Genomic DNA, 21,782 nt, shown 5'->3' with positions numbered 1-21,782 from the left:
TCTCTCAAAGTTACTTCTCAAGTATTTTTACATGTTTGAAAAAGCTTTTACTATTCACCTTGATATTGTTTGGTAGCTTGCTTTCATTTTTTATCTTTTCACTCCTAATGATTTCTTCAGTTGCTCTCTGTAGGTTTTTAAAATCTTCCAAAACCTCTATCTTCCTGCTAAATTTTGCTTTGTTGTATGCCCTCTCTTTTGCTTTTACATTTGCTTTGACTTCCCTTGTCAGCCATATTCGTACAATTTTGCATTTGAGCATTTCTTTGTTTTTGGAACACATCTATCCTGCACCTTCCTCATTTTTCCCAGAAACTCACACCATTGCTGCCCTGCTGTCATCCCTGACAGCAGTTCCTTCCAATTTTCCTCTCTCATACCACTGTAATTCCCTTTACTCCACTGAAATACTGCTACATCAGACTTTACTTTCTCCCTATCACATTTCAAGTTGAACTCAATTATATTGTGATCATTGCCTTCTAAAGGCTCTTTTACCTTAAGCTCCCTAATCACCTCTGGTTCAATACGTAACACTCAATCCAGTATAGCTGATCCCCTAGCAGGCTCAATAAAGGATACAACTCCAGCCATCAGAATCCTTCAGTCAGTAAGTATTTACCTTCAATTCGCTTCTTCAATCGCTGACAACCACGTTCATAAGCACGTCGTCTCAGTCGCTCCTCAGCACTTTCTTCCTTTATCTCCTTGCCCTGAAGTGAAATAAATCCAGCTTCTGTTAAAATGATAAAATTATTTGGAAATTTTTGCTGTCCCCAACTTCTCCTCATTCACAAAGAGCATGAAGGTTAAACAAAGGATCCTACCTCTTTATCAAACCTGGTTGGCCACCAAGTAGTGGGAATGAGCTCCTCTAATCCTGCTTCTTCCACTCGAAGAGGAGTTTTAATATAAAAAAACACAACTGATCGAAGCACATCAAATGTAGTTTCAAGTTAAGGGTCATTAGGACAATGATTATTACTTTAAAAATTTTCAACCATCTTCCCTATTGTTTACAATATCTCCAACTCCAATACCCCAACATTTTCCTAATTTATTTCACTCATCTCAAACAGAAAAAGGGAAAGAATATTGCAGTCTTGCCAGGTTTTTAGAGACAAGGTTAAAAGCAAAGGGTCAATCTTTAAAAAGAACAAGAAGAGCACAAAAAGAGCACTTGACCTCAGTTCTGCTACTCAGCTAGAACTGACTGTGGAAGCATTTTCCAGTGGCGAATTCATCTGTTGCTGAACATTACATCACAGCAAACAGACTGTGAAGAATGACAAGAGTCTAGATCATTTCCAAATCCAGAGCAGCCATACAACTCTTTGTCCAACTCCAAAAGACAAATGTAAATTATTGAATGTTGTTTGCTTGGATTTTCAGAAGGCCTTTGACAAGGTACCACACATGAGACCACCAAACAAGAATCCATCCTATTACTGGAAAAACACTAGCAGAGATAGAGAATTGGCTGACTGGCAGGAGGCAAACAAAGAGAATGAATAATGGGGGCTTTTCTGGTTGGCTTCCGGTGTCTAGTGGTATTCTGCAGGGGTTGGTGTTAGATCCACTAATTTTCCCGTGAAAGATTAATGATTTGGATGAATGAATTGATGGTTTTGTGGCCAAGTTTGTGGATGATATAAAAATAGTTGCTGGGTCAGGTAGTGTTGAGAAGGCAGGAAGTTGCAGAAGGACTTGTGTAAATTCAGACAATTGGCAGATGGAATCCAGTATAGGGAAGCGTATAGTCATGCACTTTGGTAGAAGGAATAAAGGTGTAGACTGCTTTCTAAATAGGGACCAAATTCAGAAATCAGAAGTGCAAAGGGACTTGAGTCCTAGTGCAGGATTCCTGAAAGGTTAACTAACAGGCTGAACTGATAGTAAGGAAAGGCCAATGCAATGTTAATATTCATTTCGAAAGGACTAGAATATAAAAACAATGCTGTCATGCTGAGGCTTTGTAATTTTATTTATTTTCATTTCGAGATACAGCATGGTAACCGACCCTTCTGACAAGCCAATGCTTGGATACAAATGCACACTGAGCAAAGAGTTAAATTGTACCACAGACACAAAATTCAAAAGGGCAAAGAATGCAGAACTGAAGGTGCTGTATTTAAATGCACATAGTATTCGGAATAAGATGGACAAACTCCTGGCGCAATTAGAGACTGACATTGTGGGCATCACTGAATCATGGCTGAAAGAAGGCCATATTTGGGGGTTTAATCTCAAAGGATATACGTTGGGTAGAAAGGACAGGCAGGAAGGAAGGCATAAGTGGTGATGTGGATCTGTTGATAAGAGATGGAATTACATCTTTAGAAAGAGGTGGCATAGGGTCAGAGAATGTTGAACCTTTGTGGGTGGAGTTAAGAAACTGCAAGGGTAAAAAAAATTATGGGAATCATATATAGGCCTCCAAATAGTAGCCAAGATGTGGGGTTGAGATTGCAAAGGTAGCTGCAAAAGGCATGTAATAACAATAATGATACAATTGTAATGGGGGACTTCAATGTGCGAGGGGATTTCGAAAATCATAAGAAATAGGAGCAAAAGTAGGCTATTCAGCCCATCAAGTCTGCTCTGCCATTCAATCAATTCATCCAGTCATCCCCACTCCCCTAACTTCTCCCCATACCCTTTGGTGCCCTGGCTAAACAAGAACATATCTATCTCTGCCTTAAATGGCAGACTTGGCCTCCACAGCCACTCACAGCAACAAATTCCACAGATTTCCCACTCTCTGTAATACCCTGGACCCTTATCTTTTTTAGCAGTCTCATGTACAGCACCTTGTCAAGGGCTTTCTGAAAATCCAATTACACAACATCCACCGGTTTTTCTTTGTCACACTAGATTTTCCCTTAAGGAAACCATGCTGACTTTGGCCTATTTTGTCATATGCATCCAATTACCCAGAAATAGCATCCTTAACAATCGACTCCAACATCTTCCCAGGCACTGACATTTGCAATTTTCCAGTCCTCATTACTAACGAAGATCATTACTAATGCCTCCACAACCTCTTCAGCTACCTCTTTAAAACACAGAGCTCCATTTGATCCAGGTGACTTATCTACCTTCAGACCTTTCAGTTTCCTATGCAACATCTCCATAGTAATAGCAACAGCACTCACTTCTGCTGCTTGACACTCATGAACTTCCACCATATTGCTAGTGTTTTCCACAGAGAAGACTGAGGCAAAATACTTATTCATTTCGTCCAACATTTCCTGGTCCCCCATTACTATCTCTCCAGCACCATTTTCCAATGGTCCAATAACTTCTTTCATCTTTCTTTTACACTGTAAATATCTGAAAGAAAAACTTTAGGATAAATTTTGATATTATTGGCAAGTTTACCTTCATATTTCATCTTGTCCCCACCCACTTATTGTTTTATTAGTTGCATTCTGTAGTTTTTAAACATTTTCCAATCCTCTAACTTCACCCTAATTCTTGCTCTATTATATGGCTTCTCTTTTGCTTTCATGGTGGCTTTGACTTCCCTTGTCAGACATAGCTGCAACATCTTGCCTTTAAGATACCTCTTTGAGATGTATCTATCCTGCACCTTCCGAATTACTCCCAGAAACTCTAGCCATTACTATTCTTTGATCATCCCTCTAGTGTCCCCCTCCAATCTACTTTGGCCAGCTCCTCTCTCATGCCTCTGTAATACTGATACAGCTGACTTTAGCTTCCCCTTTTCTAATTTCTCATTTCCAATATTATGATCACTGTTTCCTAACGGTTCCTTTACTTTAAGCTCCTGAATCATACCCGGTTTATTACATAACGCCCAATCCAGAATTGCTGATCCCTAGCGGACTCAACTACTCGAATCGACAAACAACAGCCTGACACAATTTGCTGCTATCCAGGTGGTCCAAGGCCAAATGAAAAGCCAGTGAGATTGCATCCGCTGTAAACTTCTTGTGGCAGCAGGCAAACTGCAACGGCCCCAGGTCATTGCTCAGGCAGGAGTTAATACTAGCTGTGACCAAACTCTCAAAGCACTTCATCACAATAGATGTGAGTGCTACAGGCCAATAGTCGTTGTGGCAGCTCACCCTGCTCTTCTTTTTTGAAGTAAATGGAATTGCAACAATGAGAGGTTAAAGATGTCCATGAACACCAGCCAATTAGTTAGCCCAGGTTTTCAGTACCCTACCGGGTACACCATCAGGGTCCGACAAGGATTCTCCTTTTTGAAGGATGTTCTGATGTTGGCTTCTGAAACAGAGCTCACAGTGGGGATTTGCACAGGCATATTGAATTCTCTCTTTCAAAGTATGGATAAAGGAAGTAACAGCATGCATACACTCACAGCTGTTATGCATCTGATTGTGCATCTAACTTCACACGGAATTGCCCTTTTGTTTTCACTTTGGCCTTGTTCTGGATCAGCAGTCTTGACACTACTGATCTAGCCATCAATAAGGCAGCATACTCTTATCCACACAGACCTTTATGAAGTCAATGACGATTGTGGTAGACTGATTCAAATCCCAAGATGCATCCCTGAATACAGTCCAGTTGACCAAATCAAAGCATTATGTAAATGCCCCTCCACCGCCTTCACCATAAGTGCAGAATTACAGCCAGGTGATTTTCTTTCTTACCTTATGACATGGTAAGTGTTCTTGATCGAGCCTGTTGGCTCCTCTGATTCTGCAGGGGACATGTTGATGATAGTTTGCTACCCATTAGAATTCTCTCTTCTCGCCCATTCCCAATGGGCAAAAGATACAAAAACCTGAATGGACATACAATCAGGCTCAAGGATGGCTTCTATCCGCTTGCACAAGACTATTGGACAGTTACAATGAGATGGACTCCTGACCTTACAATCTACCTCGTTATGACCTTTCACCACATTATCTGTCTGCATTGCACTTTCTCTGTAACGATAACACTTTATTTTCCATTTTGTTATTGCTTTAACTTGTACTACCTCAGTGCACTATCACAATGAATTGATCTGCGAGAAAAGTCTTTTGACTGTACCTCTGTATATCTAACAATAATAAACCAGTTTACCAACTTGAACATTAACTTCCTCCAACACTGACATACTGTACATGCAGAATAATCCATCTGTAAAATGCAATTCAGTTGCTCATCTAAGCAACTCCCAAATCACCTGCTTCAGTCACCAGAAAGGTATCAGAATCAGGTTTATTATCACCAGCACAAGACATGAAATTTGTTAACTTAGCAGCAGCAGTTCCATGCCATACATTATTTAGCAGAGAAAAGAAATAATAAGTAAATCAATTATGTTGTACGCATATTGAATAGATTTTTAAAAAGTACAAAAACAGAAATACTGTATATTAAAAAAAGTGAGGTAGTGTCCAAAGATTCAGTTCATTTAGGAATCGGATGGCAGAGGGGAAGAACCTCTTCCTGAATTGTTGAGTGTGTGCCTTCAGGCTTCTGTACCTCCTACCTGATAGTAACAATGAGAAAAGGTCATGCCCTAGGTGCTGGAGGTCCTTAATAATGGATGCTGCCTTTCTGAGACACCACTCCCTGAAGATGTCCTGGCTACTTTGTAGGCTGGTACCCAAGATAGAGCTGACTAGATTTACAACCTTCTTCAGCTTCTTTCGGTCCTATGCTTTCGGTTCCTCCATACCAGACAGTGATGCAGCCTGTCAGAATTCTCTCCACGGTACAACTATAGAAGCTTTTGAGTGTATTTGTTGACATGCCAAATCTCTTCAAACTCCTAATAAAGTATATGATTACATCAATAAGTTGGGACCAGGTTAGATCCTCAGAGATCTTGACAGCCAGGAACTTGAAACGGGTGAAGAATAGTAAGTGCATGAAAACACCCCTACTCGCAGGTCCCACTCTCCACATTCTAATATTAAAAACAACAGCCACTGTGCCACCCTACCCCACCTCCATGGAGAGAAGTGGATTGTCAACAAGTCTAAAACTAAACAAATAATAAATCTCGTCTAACCAATCCATTTATAATCCTGGGTTTACTCACATTTCCATCTATTGATGATATACTGCAGTACTTCAATGTTGTTAGATCACAATTTAAGAACTCCTTACCCAAGAGTACTGTGGAAACACTTCTCCAGAACCATAACTGTTTGAGGTGGTAGGTCACTGTCTTCTCTAGGGCAATTACGGATGGGCAATAAATGCTTACCTTGCTAACAATACTCACGTTCTGAAAAAGGAACACATTTTAATTTTTTTTCTAAGTATAACTTCTGATGGAAAGCTGCAATACTTTCAATGATCAACAGTTGCAGTGAACAATATAGAGGAATCAACGGAAGACAATTATATAAACTTTCTCCCCATCCTCGATAGACCCAAATCCCAGCAGCAGTTGCATGGTAATGCAGAAACATTAACTCACCACAATCAACACCACCAAATCCTCTCAGATTTGAATGGACTGTAGCCACTTCATTGGAGGGTAGCCAAACATTTCCTGAAAAAACAGGCAATGACATTTTACGTCTTCTATTTGCCATTATAACACGAGCAAAGGCCTGAATACAATATAACCTTCCACTAGAACGATTAGACCTCACATCATGGGATAATTGAGCAGAGGTTCTAGCCTAGCACTTATTAACCACAGGAGATGTTCAAAGGATATAAGACATTGCTGAGCAAATATTTCCTGGTTTTCTCGTGCTTCAGAATAGCTATGGTAAGGCGCAAGTAGTGGATCTGAAAAGAAATACAAATGAAGAAAGTTAGTACAACAAAGTTCCTTTTATAACAAAATAAACTTTATTCATAATAAAAAGTTATTTTCAAGAATAAACCATGCAAGCCTTTTCATTTCTACATTCACAGTCAATGCAATCAGTAGTGTTCTATTAAGTTCAGATGGTATTGCCATACAGGACGGGAAGGCCTCACCTGCAGCCCTAAGTCAGGAATAATTGGAGAAAACCTGTAGGCACGAAGTAGTGACATCATCAGCTGTTTCAAACATTCCTGTACTTCATAGTCCTGCAACAGATGATAAAATATACTCAAAATTGGGTCCAGGCAACAAACAAGAAAGATGATGAATAAAACACATCACAATGATTTACCTCTTGAAAGAGCCCAAATACAGTCTATTAACTTAATGGTAGTTAAGACACAATACAGTCTCAGGAGTACCAATAGCCAATGAAAAAGCAGCAGTATAGACCTAGCAATACACTACATGATTCAAATGCAGACTGGTCAAACCACTAATTAGATAGAACAACACAGATTGGTACACTGATCTCATAGAGAACAGCAGATACAAACAAGGCAACTTACTAATGACAGGTGCATATATCCCCATGGTGAGTGAAATTGCACACTCTGCATTAATCCAATGGAGGCCACAAATTGTTACTGTGCACTTAGCACAACAAAATGGACAAGCTGTATTGCACTCTGCTCCATACAGCCCATCCCATCTGCCCTCCCAACTTTTGTTTGAACCATTTGGTAAGTCTTTCATTATTCACACTCACCTCCATAAGAAGCCACATCAGGTCCAGCAAGCGTTGGATCAATGGGTGCTCATCTATTGACCCACCCTTCTCCAACATAGTCAGAAAATAGGACATCAGTACTTCTTCCACAAGGTAAACTTTACACTGTTTATAACAAGGAAATATGAATTAAAGAGAAAAAACACCTCTGACCTTGTCAGTACTATGAACATCTACTGTGAGTTGTGAAAGTACTTCCAGAGACAGCAATGATAGATACAAGGAGGATAGAGATGGCAACGTAAGAGATCAGTGGCCAAAGCGGGGATGGAAAAAAAAGAATCAACAGTGAAAAATGGCAAGAATAATTTATATAACATAATTGCAGAAAATAAGCCAGGGTGGAAATGGCTAATACACGGGGGGGGGGGGGGGGGGGCAGAATTTTAAGGTGATTAGAGGGAAGTAAAGGGGGAATACCAGAGATAAGTTTTTGCACAGAGTGTGCTGGATGCATGGAACACCAGCAAATACACCAGGGACTTTTAAGGGATTCTTAGATAGGTATGTGAACAATTGAAAAATAAAGGATTATGTAGGAGGGAAGGGTTAAAATTGATCTTACACTGTAGATTAAAAAGTCAGCACAACACCATTGGCCAAAGGGGCTGTATTGTGCCATAATAGTATTGTGCCTATACTATGATTATATGTCAAAATCATCTTCACTCAAAGATCACTACACATTACTTTAATATTTGATGAAAATACAGTGCAATCCCTGATTGACATCTGTGTTGGCAGGTTCTCTGGGTTTCTCTGAAATGTGAAGATACTATCCTTCAGCATATCATGCTAGAGTCAGTATGGTTGACCTTGGTCATCCAAGGGTTATTAACTCTCTCCAACACGTTTGACAGCTATGAATTCCTAACTGGTACTTGCCATTAGGGGTGCGAAGTAGTTGAAGATGTGTGCAAGAGTAACAAGCACAGTCGGTTCTCCCTCAGCTTGCCACGATGCAGGGTCCTTCTCCATCAGCTTTCCTTCCTTTAAATAAATGAGCAATGTTATCACCTCCTCCACTGTTGCTCCATGATGTACTAGCTGCTAGGTGCTCTGCAGCAATTCTATACTGAGCATCTTCCGAGCATTTACTCCCCCTCCAAGTCACTACCATATTCTCAACAGCAACTACAGATGAGCAATAATGATGGTCTTTCTATCAAAGCCCAGATCCCATGAATGAATGAAGTGTGGTTACTGCTCACAGGCTGGCAATATACCCAATTGTTTTCTCAAACTTAATTTTCCTTTGACTATCTCCAGGTTACAAATCTAACACACTAACTCAAAAGGTGAACGTGAAGCCCTTTTGCAAATACAGGCTAGCACCAGGAAGATTTACCAAATCCTCCACTAAGGATTATGCATCCGTCCCCCTCTTTTCCTTCGCTACATCAATGACTGCATTGGCGCTGCCTCCTGCACGCATGCTGAGCTCATTGACTTCATTAACATTATCTCCAACTTTCACCCTGCCCTCAAATTTACCTGGCCCACTTCCGACACCTCCCTCCCCTTTCTTGATCTTTCTGTCTCCATCTCTGGAGATGGCTTATCTACTGATATCTACTATAAGCCTACAGACTCTCACAGCTACCTGAACTATTCCTCTTCCCACCCTGTCTCTTGCAAAAATGCTATCCCCTTCTCACAATTCCTCCGTCTTCGCCACATCTGCTCTCAGGATGAGGCTTTTCATTCCAGGACAAAGGAGATGTTTTCCTTTTTTAAACAATGGGGCTTCCCTTCTTCCACCATCAACTCTACTCTCAAACGCATCTCTTCCATTTCCCGCACATCTGTCCTCACCCCACTCGGGATAGGGTTCCCCTTGACCTCACCTATCACCCCACCAGCCTCCAGGTCCAACGTATAATTCTCCGTAACTTCCGCCACCTCCAACGGGATCCCACTACCAAGCACATCATTCCCTCCCCCATCTTTCTGCTTTCCGCAGGGATCACTCCCTACGCGACTCCCTTGTCCACTCGTCCCCCCCATCCCTTCCCACCAATCTCCCTCCTGGCACTTATCCTTGTAAGCGGAACAAGTGCTACACCTGCCCTTACACTTCCTCCCTCATCACCATTCAGGGCCCCAGACAGTCCTTCCAGGTGAGGCAACACTTCACCTGTGAGTTGGCTAGTGGGGTATACTGCGTCCGGACTTTTATATATTGGTGAGACCCGATGCAGACTGGGAAACCGTTTCGCTGAACACCTACGCTCGGTCTGCCAGAGAAAGCAGGATCTCCCAGTGGCCACACATTTTAATTCCACGTCCCATTCCCTTTCTAATATGTCTATCCATGGCCTCCTCTATTGTCAAGATGAAGCCACACTCAGGTTGGAGGAACAACACCTTATATACCGACTGGGTAGCCTCCAACCTGATGGCATGAACACTGACTTCTCTAACTTCCGTTAATGCCCCTCCTCCCCTTCTTACTCCATCCCTGACATATTCAGTTGTTTGTTTTTTTTCTCTCTCTCTGCCCATCACTCTACCTGTTCTCCATCTCCCTCTGGTGCTCCCCCCCCCTTTCTTTCTCCCAAAGCCTCCCATCCCACGATCCTTTCCCTTCTCCAGCTCTGTATCACTTTCGCCAATCACCTTTCCAGCTCTTAGCTTCATCCCACCCCCTCCGGTCTTCTCCTATCATTTCACATTTCCCTTTCCTCCCACTACTTTCAAATCTCTTAGTATCTTTCCTTTTAGTTAGTCCTGACAAAGGGTCTCGGCCCGAAACGTCGACAGTGGTTCTCCTTAGAGATGCTGCCGTGCCTGCTGTGTTCCACCAGCATTTTGTGCGTGATGTTTGAATTTCCAGCATCTGCAGATTTCCTCGTGAAGGATTATGCATAGTGCATTCAAACACAGTGGAGATATCATAATATCCATTCCGACACCTAACACATTGCCTTTCCAGGACTCCAGGCACATAGATAATCATGGCTCACAGTGGTAAAACTAAGCAAAATATTAATGAAGTAAAACCAATTTCCTTACTTGGATATCTAAGCCGATTGTGAACACATTCTTCAGGTACCCCAACAGCTTGTGTGCCTTCACAAGATCTGCCTCTGGTGGGTCTTGCATGGGGCGATAGCCTTCTATTGGGTATGTGTAAATAGGTTAAAAGAAAATAATGCCAATTTGTTCAAACAGTAAATGGTAGAGCTTTGGCAAACCGCAGGCTGCTGGCATGACTGATGGTAGAACCAGTGTGACATAATGCAATCTCAATTTGCTGTATCAGGATTAGTATGCAATTTCAGAAGCAATGAGTTAGTTAACCCAAGCAACAACTGGTTGAGTACTACAACAAAAATTACCTATTGGACAACTTCAGCAAAACTAAAGAGCTGATTATTAATTTTTGGATGGGGAAGGAAGACAAAAGTATGCCATTCTACATTGGGGGATTGACAGTGGAATCAGCAGTTTTAACATATCAGGGTGATATGTCTTGGACTCAGCACAAGGAAATTGCACTAGCATCTTTACTTTACAATCATGCCAGTGTTCGAGAAGAGCAGGGTGAGCTGTCTTAATGACTCTCATCCAGTAGCATTCACATGAGTAGAGTGGTTACAGCTAGAGTCAACTCCTGCTTGATCAAGGACCTGGACCCACTGCATTTTGCCTATCACCACAATATGTCGACAGTGGATGCAACTTCCATGGCTCTTTGTGTGGCCTTGGATCACCTGAACAATATTAATACTTGTGTCAGGATGCTGTTTATTAACTACAGCTCAGCACTTAACACAATCATTCTTACAGGTCTGATCAGAACCCTGAGCTTCTGTACCTCCCTCTGCAAATCGATCCATGACTTCCTCACTGGAAGATCACAGTCTGTTCAAATTGTTAATAACGTCTCTACCTCTCTGATCAACACAGGCATGTGTGCCTGACCACCATTCTACTGACTCTACACCCACGTCTACGTGGCTAGATACAGTTCAAATGCCATCTATAAATTTGCTGATGACACAACTATTGTTGGCAGAATTTCAGAAGGTGACAAAAAGGCATACAGGAGCGAGATAGATCAGCTAGTAGAGTGGTGTCGCAGCAATCATCTTGCTGCACTGGACTGAAATAAGCTTCAGAAAGTTGTGAACTCAGCCAGCTCCATCATGGGCACTAGTCTCTCCAGCATCCTGGACATCTTCAAGGAGCGGTGCCTCAAAAGGATGGCATGCATCATTAAGGACCCCCATCACCCAGGACATGCCCTCTTCTCATTGCTACCATCAGGAAAGAGGCACAGAAGCCTGAAGGCATACACTCAACAATTCAGGAATAGATTCTTTCCATCTGTCATCAGATTTCTGAATGAACAATGGACCCATGAATACTACCTCACTACTTCTTTTTTCTCTTTTTGCACTATTTATTTAACTTGTTAAATATATATACTAATGGAAATTTACATGTTTTATCATTATGTATTGCATTGTACTGCTGCATAACAACAAATTTCAAGATATATGCTAGTGATATCAAACCTGATTCTGATCCTTAGGAGGTTAAGGTGGTTCAGCTAATCACTTCAATGGATGTACTGTTGAAAGCACCCTGAATGTTTTACATTATGGTGTGCTGCAAGCAATTCAAATGCGCAGGAACACAAGAAGTTGCAGAGTGTAGTGGACTCTCTGCCCAATACATCACAAGCACATCCCTCCCACCACCTGTAGCATGCATAGGAGGCATTGCCTCAGGGAAGCAAGATCTATCAAAGATCCCCATCATCTGGATCATACCATCTTCTTCTAGCTACCATCGGGCAGGAGGTACAGAAGCCTGAAGTCCCAGGTTCAAGAACAGCTACGCCCCATCAGGCATTCTGTTCTCGAACAAACTAGCATAACATTAATCACTAAACTTTAGCAACACTATGACCACTCTAATCACTTTGCCATAAATTATTCCATTTAACAAATTTATGTTGAATTTGCATTTTGTGAATGCTGCTGATCTGATGCTCTGTACCTGTGATGCTGCTGCAGATATTCTTTTTGTCACACCTGTGCATATGGCAACAAATTCAACTTTGACCTTGAATCACAAATGAGGAACTTTGAAGTTGCACTGATTTGCACACCTCACTCTGGTCTGAACTGGCATATAGGAGGGAGACTGAAAATCTGGTTCAATAGTGCCACATAAATAAACTCTCAATGTCAGCAAAACCAAGGAGCTGATTATTGAGGAAAAAATCAGAGGTCCATAAGCCAGTCCATCTTAAGGGGATTGAAGGTGGAGAGCATCAGTATCATTTCAGAGGTTCTGTCTCAGCTCCAGCAAGCAAGTGCGATTACACAGAAGACGAGACAATGCCTGTACTGTCTCAGAAGTTTGCACAGATTATGCATGTCATTTAAAATGTTGCCAAACTTCTATAGATGTACAGTGGATGCATTATGTCCTAGCATGGAAACATCAAGCCCGAGAACAGAAAAGCCCACAAGAAGTGGTACAAACCAGTACAAAACAGGAAAAGCCCTCCCCATCATCAAGGACCCCCCCAAAGAGCCCTTGAAAGTGAGTCCAGAGGTTGTGGAATCAGCTTAGTATTGAGGTAAGTGTAGTTATCTGCAGTGGTTGAGGAGAATGATAGTTGAAGAATAATAACTCTACCTGAACCAGGTGGTGTGGGACCTAAAGCTCCTATACCTCCTTCTCAATGGTAGCAACAAGAAAAAAATCGAGTTGTCACATTCCACACAGTTACCAATAATATGGGTTCTACATCTATGCTGGACAACCTAAAAAGGATATCGAATAGGCCGGCTGCCAAAGTTGAAAGCCACTGACTCTTTGAAGGATAAGCTGATTGCTGGGAAGTAGGCTACACCAGGGCCTGATCTTATGTCTTCGAACGCAATTCCCAAGGATATTCCATTTCTGGAAAAGGAAAAACACTGATTATTCTCAGTGGGACACCACTGATTCCATCTGATTAGCATAACTTAATGTTGTGGTCTACAGTTATGAATTACACAAAGTTGCAGTCCATTTCAGAAAAATTAAGCAAACAAAATTTCCACAGCAATGCTCAAGAGGTTAAAATGATAACCTGTATTCCAATACCCACCACAATGGTGACCTGGGCAAACACATAGGCTGGTTTAAAATTGAAGTTAGATACATCAGTAACAGAGTAACATTGCGGAAGGTGAGAATATATCACGGGAAGGAGCACCTGGGAGAAACAGAGCAGAATGGGTGGTAGAGGAAGAGCAACCAGAGTGAGAAGGTTTGAATGTAGAATACTACAGCACAGTACAAGCCCTTCGTCCCACGATATTGTGCCGACCTTTACACCTACTCCAAGATTAGTCCAATCCTTCCCTTTCACTTAGTCCTCCATTTCCTTCCATCCATGTGCTTATCCAAGAGTCTTTTAACTATTCCTAATGTATCTGTCTTTACTATCACCCCAGGCAGAATGTTCCTCACACCCACCATTCTCTGTGTAAAAATCCTACCTCTGGACATCCTCCCCCTCATATTTTCCTCCAATCATTCAAAAATTATGCCGTCTGGCGTTAGCCATTTCCGCCCTGCGAAAAAGGCACTGGCTATCCAATCTATTTATGCCTCATTATCTTATGCACCTCTATCAACTCTCCTCTCATTCCCCTTCGCTCCAAAGAGAAAAGTCTTAACTTACTCAACCTTTCCTCAATAAATATGCTCTCTAATCCACTCAGCATCCTGATAAATCTCCTCTGCACCCTTTCTAAAGCTTCCACATCCTTTCTATAAATTAGAACACCAGGATTGAACTGAATACTCCAATTGTGATCTCACCAGGCTTTTATAGTGTTGCAACATTACCTGGATAGGGGTATAGGGGCTCTGGATAGAGGTAGCAACCTTGATGTCTGGCATGCACCCTACCAGACAGGGTGGACAGGCAGCACTGGTCCTCACCCATCCCCTAAATTTCTCACGTGTTGGCTCCAAGCACCATAGCCTGGTGAATCACTTCAGCTGGCGGGCTAAACCACGTGAGGGGGTGTTGCTAACACGACACCACTGGGCGAATAACTTCCATGATGAAGTCACTGGCCGGGGCGGAAAGGTTCTCAGATGAACTATAACAGCCACATGTTCACGACCAAGGTGAGCCACCTAGTTGGAGGAAATCGGCCGTGGTCAAACCTGGAGAGGGATGGGCTCCACCAGGTTTCAGATGCTCAAGACACGTCGCATGATGAGCACACCAGAAAGCTTGTCATGATGGCAGCCCAACAACTCCACCAGGGGTTATGAGGGCAAGAAGAAGAACATTACCTCATGAGTCTTGAACTCAATTCACTGACTAATGAAGGCTAGTACACCATATGCCTTCTTAACAACATTGAGGGATCTATGCATGTAGACCCCAAGATCCCTCTGTTCCTCTAACTCTTCAGAACTCTACACTCTGCCTTCCAAGCAATATCACTTCACACTTTTCTGGATTGAACATCTCCCACTTCTCAGTTCATCTCTGCATCCTAAAAATTGAAACCTACGTAACGACCTGGGAAAGGTTTCACTGATAATGTAATAGTTTCTCTGTAGCGAAGTGTTTGGGTTATGACTAGAGATACTGGGGACTTTGGAATGTGCACTGGCCAATGAGGAGAGGTGTTTTTCTTTCTTGTGTGCCCAAAAGGTTTCACGGTCTTTTGTTCAGCAGAAGATGGAGAGAGAAGATGCCAGAACAGGTAAGTCGTAGACTGCAGGACAGAGTGGACTTGGAATGGGGTCAGAAGTCAATGATGCCTGGGTGGGGTGGGGGACAGAAAATCGATGGGAGAACAAAGAGATGGGAAAACAGTGAGCTCCAACATTGTGCATTACAGTGTTTCATGAGAATGGGCCCTTTTTCTTTTTTGTTTTCCTTACTAACCCTATAGTCAAATTAACAATTGTAAAGCTCAATTGTTAATTGCATATTGTGTACTGTTTGTTATCTTGTGGTACTGATTTCTAACAGGGAAACACATCACGCAGCATCCACCCAAACAAAATTTCTCAAGTTGGGCCAAGCCAGAGGTTGTCTTCCCCTCGATTAAGCCGCTAGCTGAACCTGAGGGTTACAATTGTGGGTGCATGTCCGGGATTGATTCTGTTGGATGCTGTGTGATTATCCTGAGCATTGAACCAGTAGGGTAGATACTCGTACTCCAGATGAAGTGTTAAGTACTGTTAAAGTGGCAATTGCGAGGCGGAGGTTTGATAAAATGGCAGGCACAGGCACAGCTCTCGTTTTAATGTAGCACTGATGTAGCGGCAGCAGGGCAGGCCAATCACAAGTCGGGTTTCCCAAAGACAGGGTTCTATTGTTTCCAAGAAATGAGGGGAAGGAGTGTCTAATTCTGGAATGAATTCTGGATCTGGAATGTCTAATTAGTCCCCATCTCCAGGGGAGAGTGAAAATTCTGAGGTAGTATATGCCCTTACCTCTTTGGCGAGTAAATGCAAAAATGCCCCAGTCCAAAGTCCCAGCTATGACAAGCTCCGCCTATTCTCTGGAACAATGCCACCCCTAAAGGGGAAGAGGAGCATGAGACTTGGGCAGAGCAGACCTCTCAGTTGTTAGATGAGTGGCAATGCTCTGATGACATAAAGTGACAGAGACTGGTTGAAAGTTTGAGTGGACGGGCTGCTGACATTGTGAGAGCCGTCAGATTATGCAACCCCGTAGCTAAAGCTGTTGATTACATGAAAGCACTGGAAAATGCCATTGGCACGACTAGGAAGCACAATGGAGCTCATGGCAGGATTTCAGAACATACGTCAGGAGCAGGTGGAGTCAACATATTGGACATCTGTTCAACAGTTACAACTGTACCCAAAATGAAGCTATTGGGTACTTACCATACTATCTGATGTTTGGGCATGAAGCGAGGTTGCCCAGTGACCTTTGTTTTGGGACTGACAAGGGTGACTTAACTCCGAAGACTTATCTGAAGTACATGTCTGATTTGAGACCAGAGTTGAAAAGGGTTTATGAATTAACTGAGGTCACATCTGCCAAGCAGAATCAAGGAAATAAGAGGAGTATGATCAAAAAGTGAGGTTCTGCCAACTCCTGCCGGGAGACTGAATCCTCATAAGTCATTTGGGGCTACCTGGGAAGCATAAGTTGGCTGATCAGAGGATGGGAATGGGCTTGTCAAGATTCTCCATCGGAACCACCTTCTGCCTCAGGGTCAAGAGGTGCAGGTTGACTCAGAGCCCGATGCAGGGCGACTGCAGGACCAGCAGCAGGAGAGATTAGACCGACCCCCACCCCTGACAGGTATGCTTATTCGGAGGATGAGGACCTGGAGGAGCTGCCTTTTGCTAACTGCCCATTGATTGAAGAAGAGATTGAAGAAGAGCCCTTTTCCCGCTGAGTCACGTGAAATCAGGGGGGCTATCTGTGGACAGCCTGGGTTGCAGCGGGACCCCGCAAGGGATGAAGCAGGGTTAGCCAAGGGACAGAGGGGTCCAAGTTGCAGTTGGGCAAGAGTGATGGACCAGGAGAAGCCTCGCCCAGTAGACCAGAAGTATCCCCAGTAGTGTCGGAACATGAAGCGGTAGATGAAGGGGTATGGAGGTCTCACAGAATCAGACCACTGGATAGGCTGGCCTATGTAGCACTGGGGGAACAGAGTGTGTCCCCTACCATTTTGGGGTGCTATGTCACTGCCTTTTACACCTGGGTTGGACTTTGTGTTTTGAGGGAAGGATTGGCAAATTATCTCAAAGTCACGAGGATATGACTAAGTTTGGTGGGGGGTGGGGGGGAGAGTGTAATGACAAGATCCCTGTTCCTCTAACTCCTCAGAACCCTGCACTCTGCCTTCCAAGCAATATCACTTCACTCTTTTCTGGATTGAACATCTCCCACTTCTCAGTTCATCTCTGCATCCTATCAACTGAAACCTACGTAATGACCTGGGAAAGGTTTCACTGCTAATGTAATGGTTTCTCTGTAGCGAAGTGTTTGGGTTATGACAAGAGATACCGGGGACTTTGGAATGTGCTCTGGCCAATGAGGGGAGATGGTTTTCTTTCTTGTGTGCCCAAAAGAAGGTTTCACGGTCTTTTGTTTGGAGGAAGATGGAGAGAGAAAATGCCAGAACAGGGAAGTCGTAGACTGCAGGACAGAGTGGACTTGGAATGGGGTCAGGAGTTGACTCCTGGGGGGAAATCGATGGAGAACAAGCAGACAGGAAAACAGTGAGCTCCAATGTTGCGCATTACAGTGTTTCATGAGAATAGGCCCTTTTTCATTTTGTTTTATTACTAACCCTATAGTCAAACTAAGAATTATAAAGCTCAATTGTTTAATTGCATTCATGTACTGTTTGTTATTTCATGGTACTTATTAGTAACAGTGGAACACATCATGCAGCATCCACCCAAACAAGATTTCTCAAGTTTGGCCTGGCTGGAGGCCGTCTTCCCCTAGATTAAGCCATTAGCCAAAACTGAGGGTTACACCTACAATAACCTTCTATACTATCCACAATACCATCAACTTTCATGTCATCTGCAAACTTACTAATGCATCCTTCCACTTCCTAATACAAATCCTTTATAAAAGTTCCAAAGAGCAGGGTACCAGAACAGATCACAAACCTCCTGGGAAAAAATATGCACCATCTAGTATGACTCTCTGCCTTCTGTGGGCAAGCCAAATCCGAATCCACGCAGTCATGTTTCCTTGGATCCCTCTGCTGAGATTATGAATGAGCCTGAGGGGATCTCATCAAACATCTTACTAAAATCCATAAACACCACCTCCATACACTATTTTCAATTAGTTTTGTCACTTCCTCAAATAATTCAATTGGATTTGTGAGGCATGACCTGCCCCTAACAAATCCATGCTGATTATCCCTAATCAGACAATGTTTCTTCAAGTGCTCATTATCCTCTCCAGTAGTTAACCCACCACTGATGTAAGACTGACTGGTCTATAATTTTCAGGATTATCCCTGTTACATTTCTTGAACAAAGGTATACATTTGCCATCCTCCAATCTTCTGGTGCTACTCCTGCATCTAATGCGGACACAATGACCATGCCAAAGGCACAGCAATCTCTCCTTGGTTCCCATAGTAACCTGGAATATATCCTGTCTGGCCCTGGGGACATATCTATCCTAATGTTGTGCAAAAGGTCAGCACATCTTCTTCCTTAATGTTGACATGTGCCAGCATATTAGCCTGTTTTTAGCTGTCCTCTCATTTGTCAAGGTCCCTCTCACTGATGAATACTGAAGCAAAGTATTCATTAAGGACCTCCCTACTCCTCTGACTCCAGACACATTGTCATTAATCCAAATTGGTCCTACCCTTACTCAATCATTCTCCTGTTCTTTATAAATGTTGAGATTGCCTTTTGGAGTTTTCCTTAATCTTATTTGCCATTGTTTTCTACTGCTGTGCGTCTCAGCCCTAAGGCTGACAGAATTTACTCAAGGCTGGAAAAGATCTGAGGAATGGAAAGATGCAGTTGTCATATTCCACGCACGTAGATAACAATAATATGAGTTGTCACGGAATTTATACAGATATGCATGAACATGAGTGTCTCCACAAAATTATTCAGAATCCTCCCCAACCAGATGCCCTGGATGAACCAAAGGATTTACCATCTGCTGAGTGCTAGATTAGTGATGTTTAGGACTGCTGATGAAGTTCTAAGGGAATTGGGGGACGTAAGAAATGATTCTTGGACTCTTGTAAATAACAGGTAAAATTAAGTGGCAGCTTATGTGTCCTCTGTTCTGGATAGTGTGCAGAGTTTGTCCTTCCCTGAGAAATCTGCCTTCAGCTTGTTTAGATTAATGACTCACAGCTGTCCCTTTGGGACATGAGGGCTGAGTTCACAAGGTCACTCTCACCATGTCTCACAGTTTGCACCACTGATCTAAGCTCCCTCCTTGTTTCTAACGAAAGGAAATAACTGATAAAGACTGGACAGAACATTCCTTTTTTAATTAAAGCTCTGATTTAGTGGACTCTCTTATCTAAGTAATTAAGGCCTGGTGAAGAATACCAGTTTCTGTAAGTGCTTTTTGTTTCACTAGTCCTATAAATTAGGGAGGGGGGGGGGGAGAGAGAGAGGGGGAGAGAGGTTGGCAAATTTAAGTTTACACTGCGATCCAGGATAGTACAAAAGGTCCAAGCATGATTTCTGGATCTCACATGCTATTCCAGACTAAACTTGAATCATACAGATACGCTCAACAACTCTGGCAGGGCTTGAATGCCATCACCTCCTACAAAGCAAAACCAAGCAATATAAATGGCAACAAGGTTTCTCTCAAAGACTTTTACGCTCATATTGACCAACAGAACATTGAAGAACCCTCACGAACCCCCACAGCCCCAACAACCCTGTGATTGCGGTCTCTGAGGTGAAAGCATCTAACCCAGACCGTGTACCTGGCCAAGTAGTGAAGTCCTGTGCGAAACAACTTGTTGAGTTTTCAGACATCTTCAATGTCTAACTTCAGCATTAAGAGGTACCCAGCTGCTTCAAGCAGACATCAAGCATACTGATGCCCAAGAAGAACGTGGTAACCTGCCTTAATGACTATTGTCTAGTAACACTTATTTCATCTTATATCAACTCCTACCTGAGGAGTGACCTGGATCCACTTTAATGTGCCTACCTTCACAATAAGTTAACAGCAGATGTGATTTCATATCCTTGTTTACATATGTCCTGCTGCTACCTAGAAGTGTTCCTCTTGCCAAGAGTAACTTTGTCACATTATCATTTCCTGTCAGAGTCACTTTATGATTAGATACTTTTACAGCTAACAAACCTATGTACATACAATCATTCTATGAATATAAGCTAACTTTATGAATATACAGCCAAACTGATCAGTTAATTGTACATAGTGTTTTACAGGATAGTTTTTACATTTATACTTAATATGTTTTTAATGCTTACTGTGCTTTTTTTTATGCTGCATTGGATCCAGAGCAACAATCCTTTCCTTCTCCTTTACACTTGTGTACTGAAGACTGACATAAACAATCTTGGATCTTGAATTTGATTTGCTCTTCATTCAGTTCTGAAACACCTGGACAACGAAGATGCATTCACCAGGATGCTCCTCATTGTTTACAGCTCAGCATTTATCACTATAATCCAATCAAAACACATCACTGAGCTCCAAGTTCTAGGCTCGATACCTCCCTGTGCAACTGGATCCTCAATTTCCTTACTGGCAGACCCCAGTTAGTACAGATTGACAACATCTCCTTCACAATCACCATTAGCACAGGCTGTGTGCTTAGTCCCCTGCTGTACTCACTTAATACTTAAGACTGTGAATCTAAGTAAAGCATCAATGCCATATTTAAGCTTGCTGACAACACAAATGTTATTGCCTGAATCAAGGCTGGTGACAAATGGCAAATAGGAGGAAGGTTGAAAATCTGGTTGAACGGTGCCACAACAACCTCTCACTCAAAACCAAAGGGTTGATTACCAATTACAGGATGAAGCTGCTAGAGATCCATGAGCCACCTTCATTAGGGGATCAGAAGTGGAGAGGGTCGATGGCTTTAAATTCTTGAAATTATTATATCAGAGGATCTGCCCTGGGACTAGCACATACAGTACTGTGCAAAAGTCTAAGGCACATATATGTAGCGAAGGTGCCTAAGACTTTCACACAATACTGTAGTAATTTTATGTATTGTACTGTTCTGCTGCCGCAAAATAAAACAAATTTTATGATGTGTGAGTGATGATAAACGTGTCTCTATTGTGGACTGACAGCAGGAGAGGGGAATCATGGTTGGGAAAAGAGGAAGGGAGAGGCTTTGGGAAGTAGGAGGTGAGTTACTCACCACAGGATTCATAATCTCTAAACTGTTCTTGCAGCCATTTGTGTATATGGCTACTCCAGTCCAGTTTCCTACCCCGTGAGGGAATTCAGTGTTAATACCGTTAAATGTCTGGGAATGATAGCTAGATTCTCTCTTATTGGATATTGTTATTGCCTGAGACTTGTGTGGTGTAATTTGCCTAAGCTGCTCCTAATATTCCTTGGAATGATATATACACCAATATACTTTTTCCTGGTTTGCCAAGAGTTAAACTTTATGACTGCCTGCATCTTATATTTCATACTACAGTTTATTTGAATGATGCTGCACTTTTAATGAGTATAGAGTACATCTCCAGTAAGGATTCTGCGCA

General features: G+C 42.5%; 1 protein-coding gene across 2 annotated transcripts in view; it reads right to left on the bottom strand.

Moving 5' to 3' along the window:
- The window catches only part of LOC132377967 (E3 ubiquitin-protein ligase RNF123), a 428,887-nt gene that overhangs the window by 325,280 nt on the left and 81,825 nt on the right, over nt 1-21,782 (bottom strand). For both annotated transcript variants that reach the window (XM_059944516.1, XM_059944515.1), the window contains 8 exons: nt 13,344-13,469; nt 10,560-10,674; nt 8,430-8,534; nt 7,524-7,649; nt 6,928-7,020; nt 6,659-6,732; nt 828-945; nt 623-713 (listed from right to left, as the gene is read on the bottom strand). In XM_059944516.1, the coding sequence (XP_059800499.1) occupies nt 623-713; nt 828-945; nt 6,659-6,732; nt 6,928-7,020; nt 7,524-7,649; nt 8,430-8,534; nt 10,560-10,674; nt 13,344-13,469 (848 nt within the window). The remainder of the gene's footprint in view (nt 1-622; nt 714-827; nt 946-6,658; nt 6,733-6,927; nt 7,021-7,523; nt 7,650-8,429; nt 8,535-10,559; nt 10,675-13,343; nt 13,470-21,782) is intronic.

This window comes from Hypanus sabinus, chromosome 19 (genome assembly GCF_030144855.1).
Source record: "Hypanus sabinus isolate sHypSab1 chromosome 19, sHypSab1.hap1, whole genome shotgun sequence".
NCBI lineage: Eukaryota > Metazoa > Chordata > Chondrichthyes > Myliobatiformes > Dasyatidae > Hypanus > Hypanus sabinus.
The sequence above is the reverse complement of the archived record's forward strand: the minus strand, read 5'-3'. Positions and strand labels throughout refer to the sequence as shown.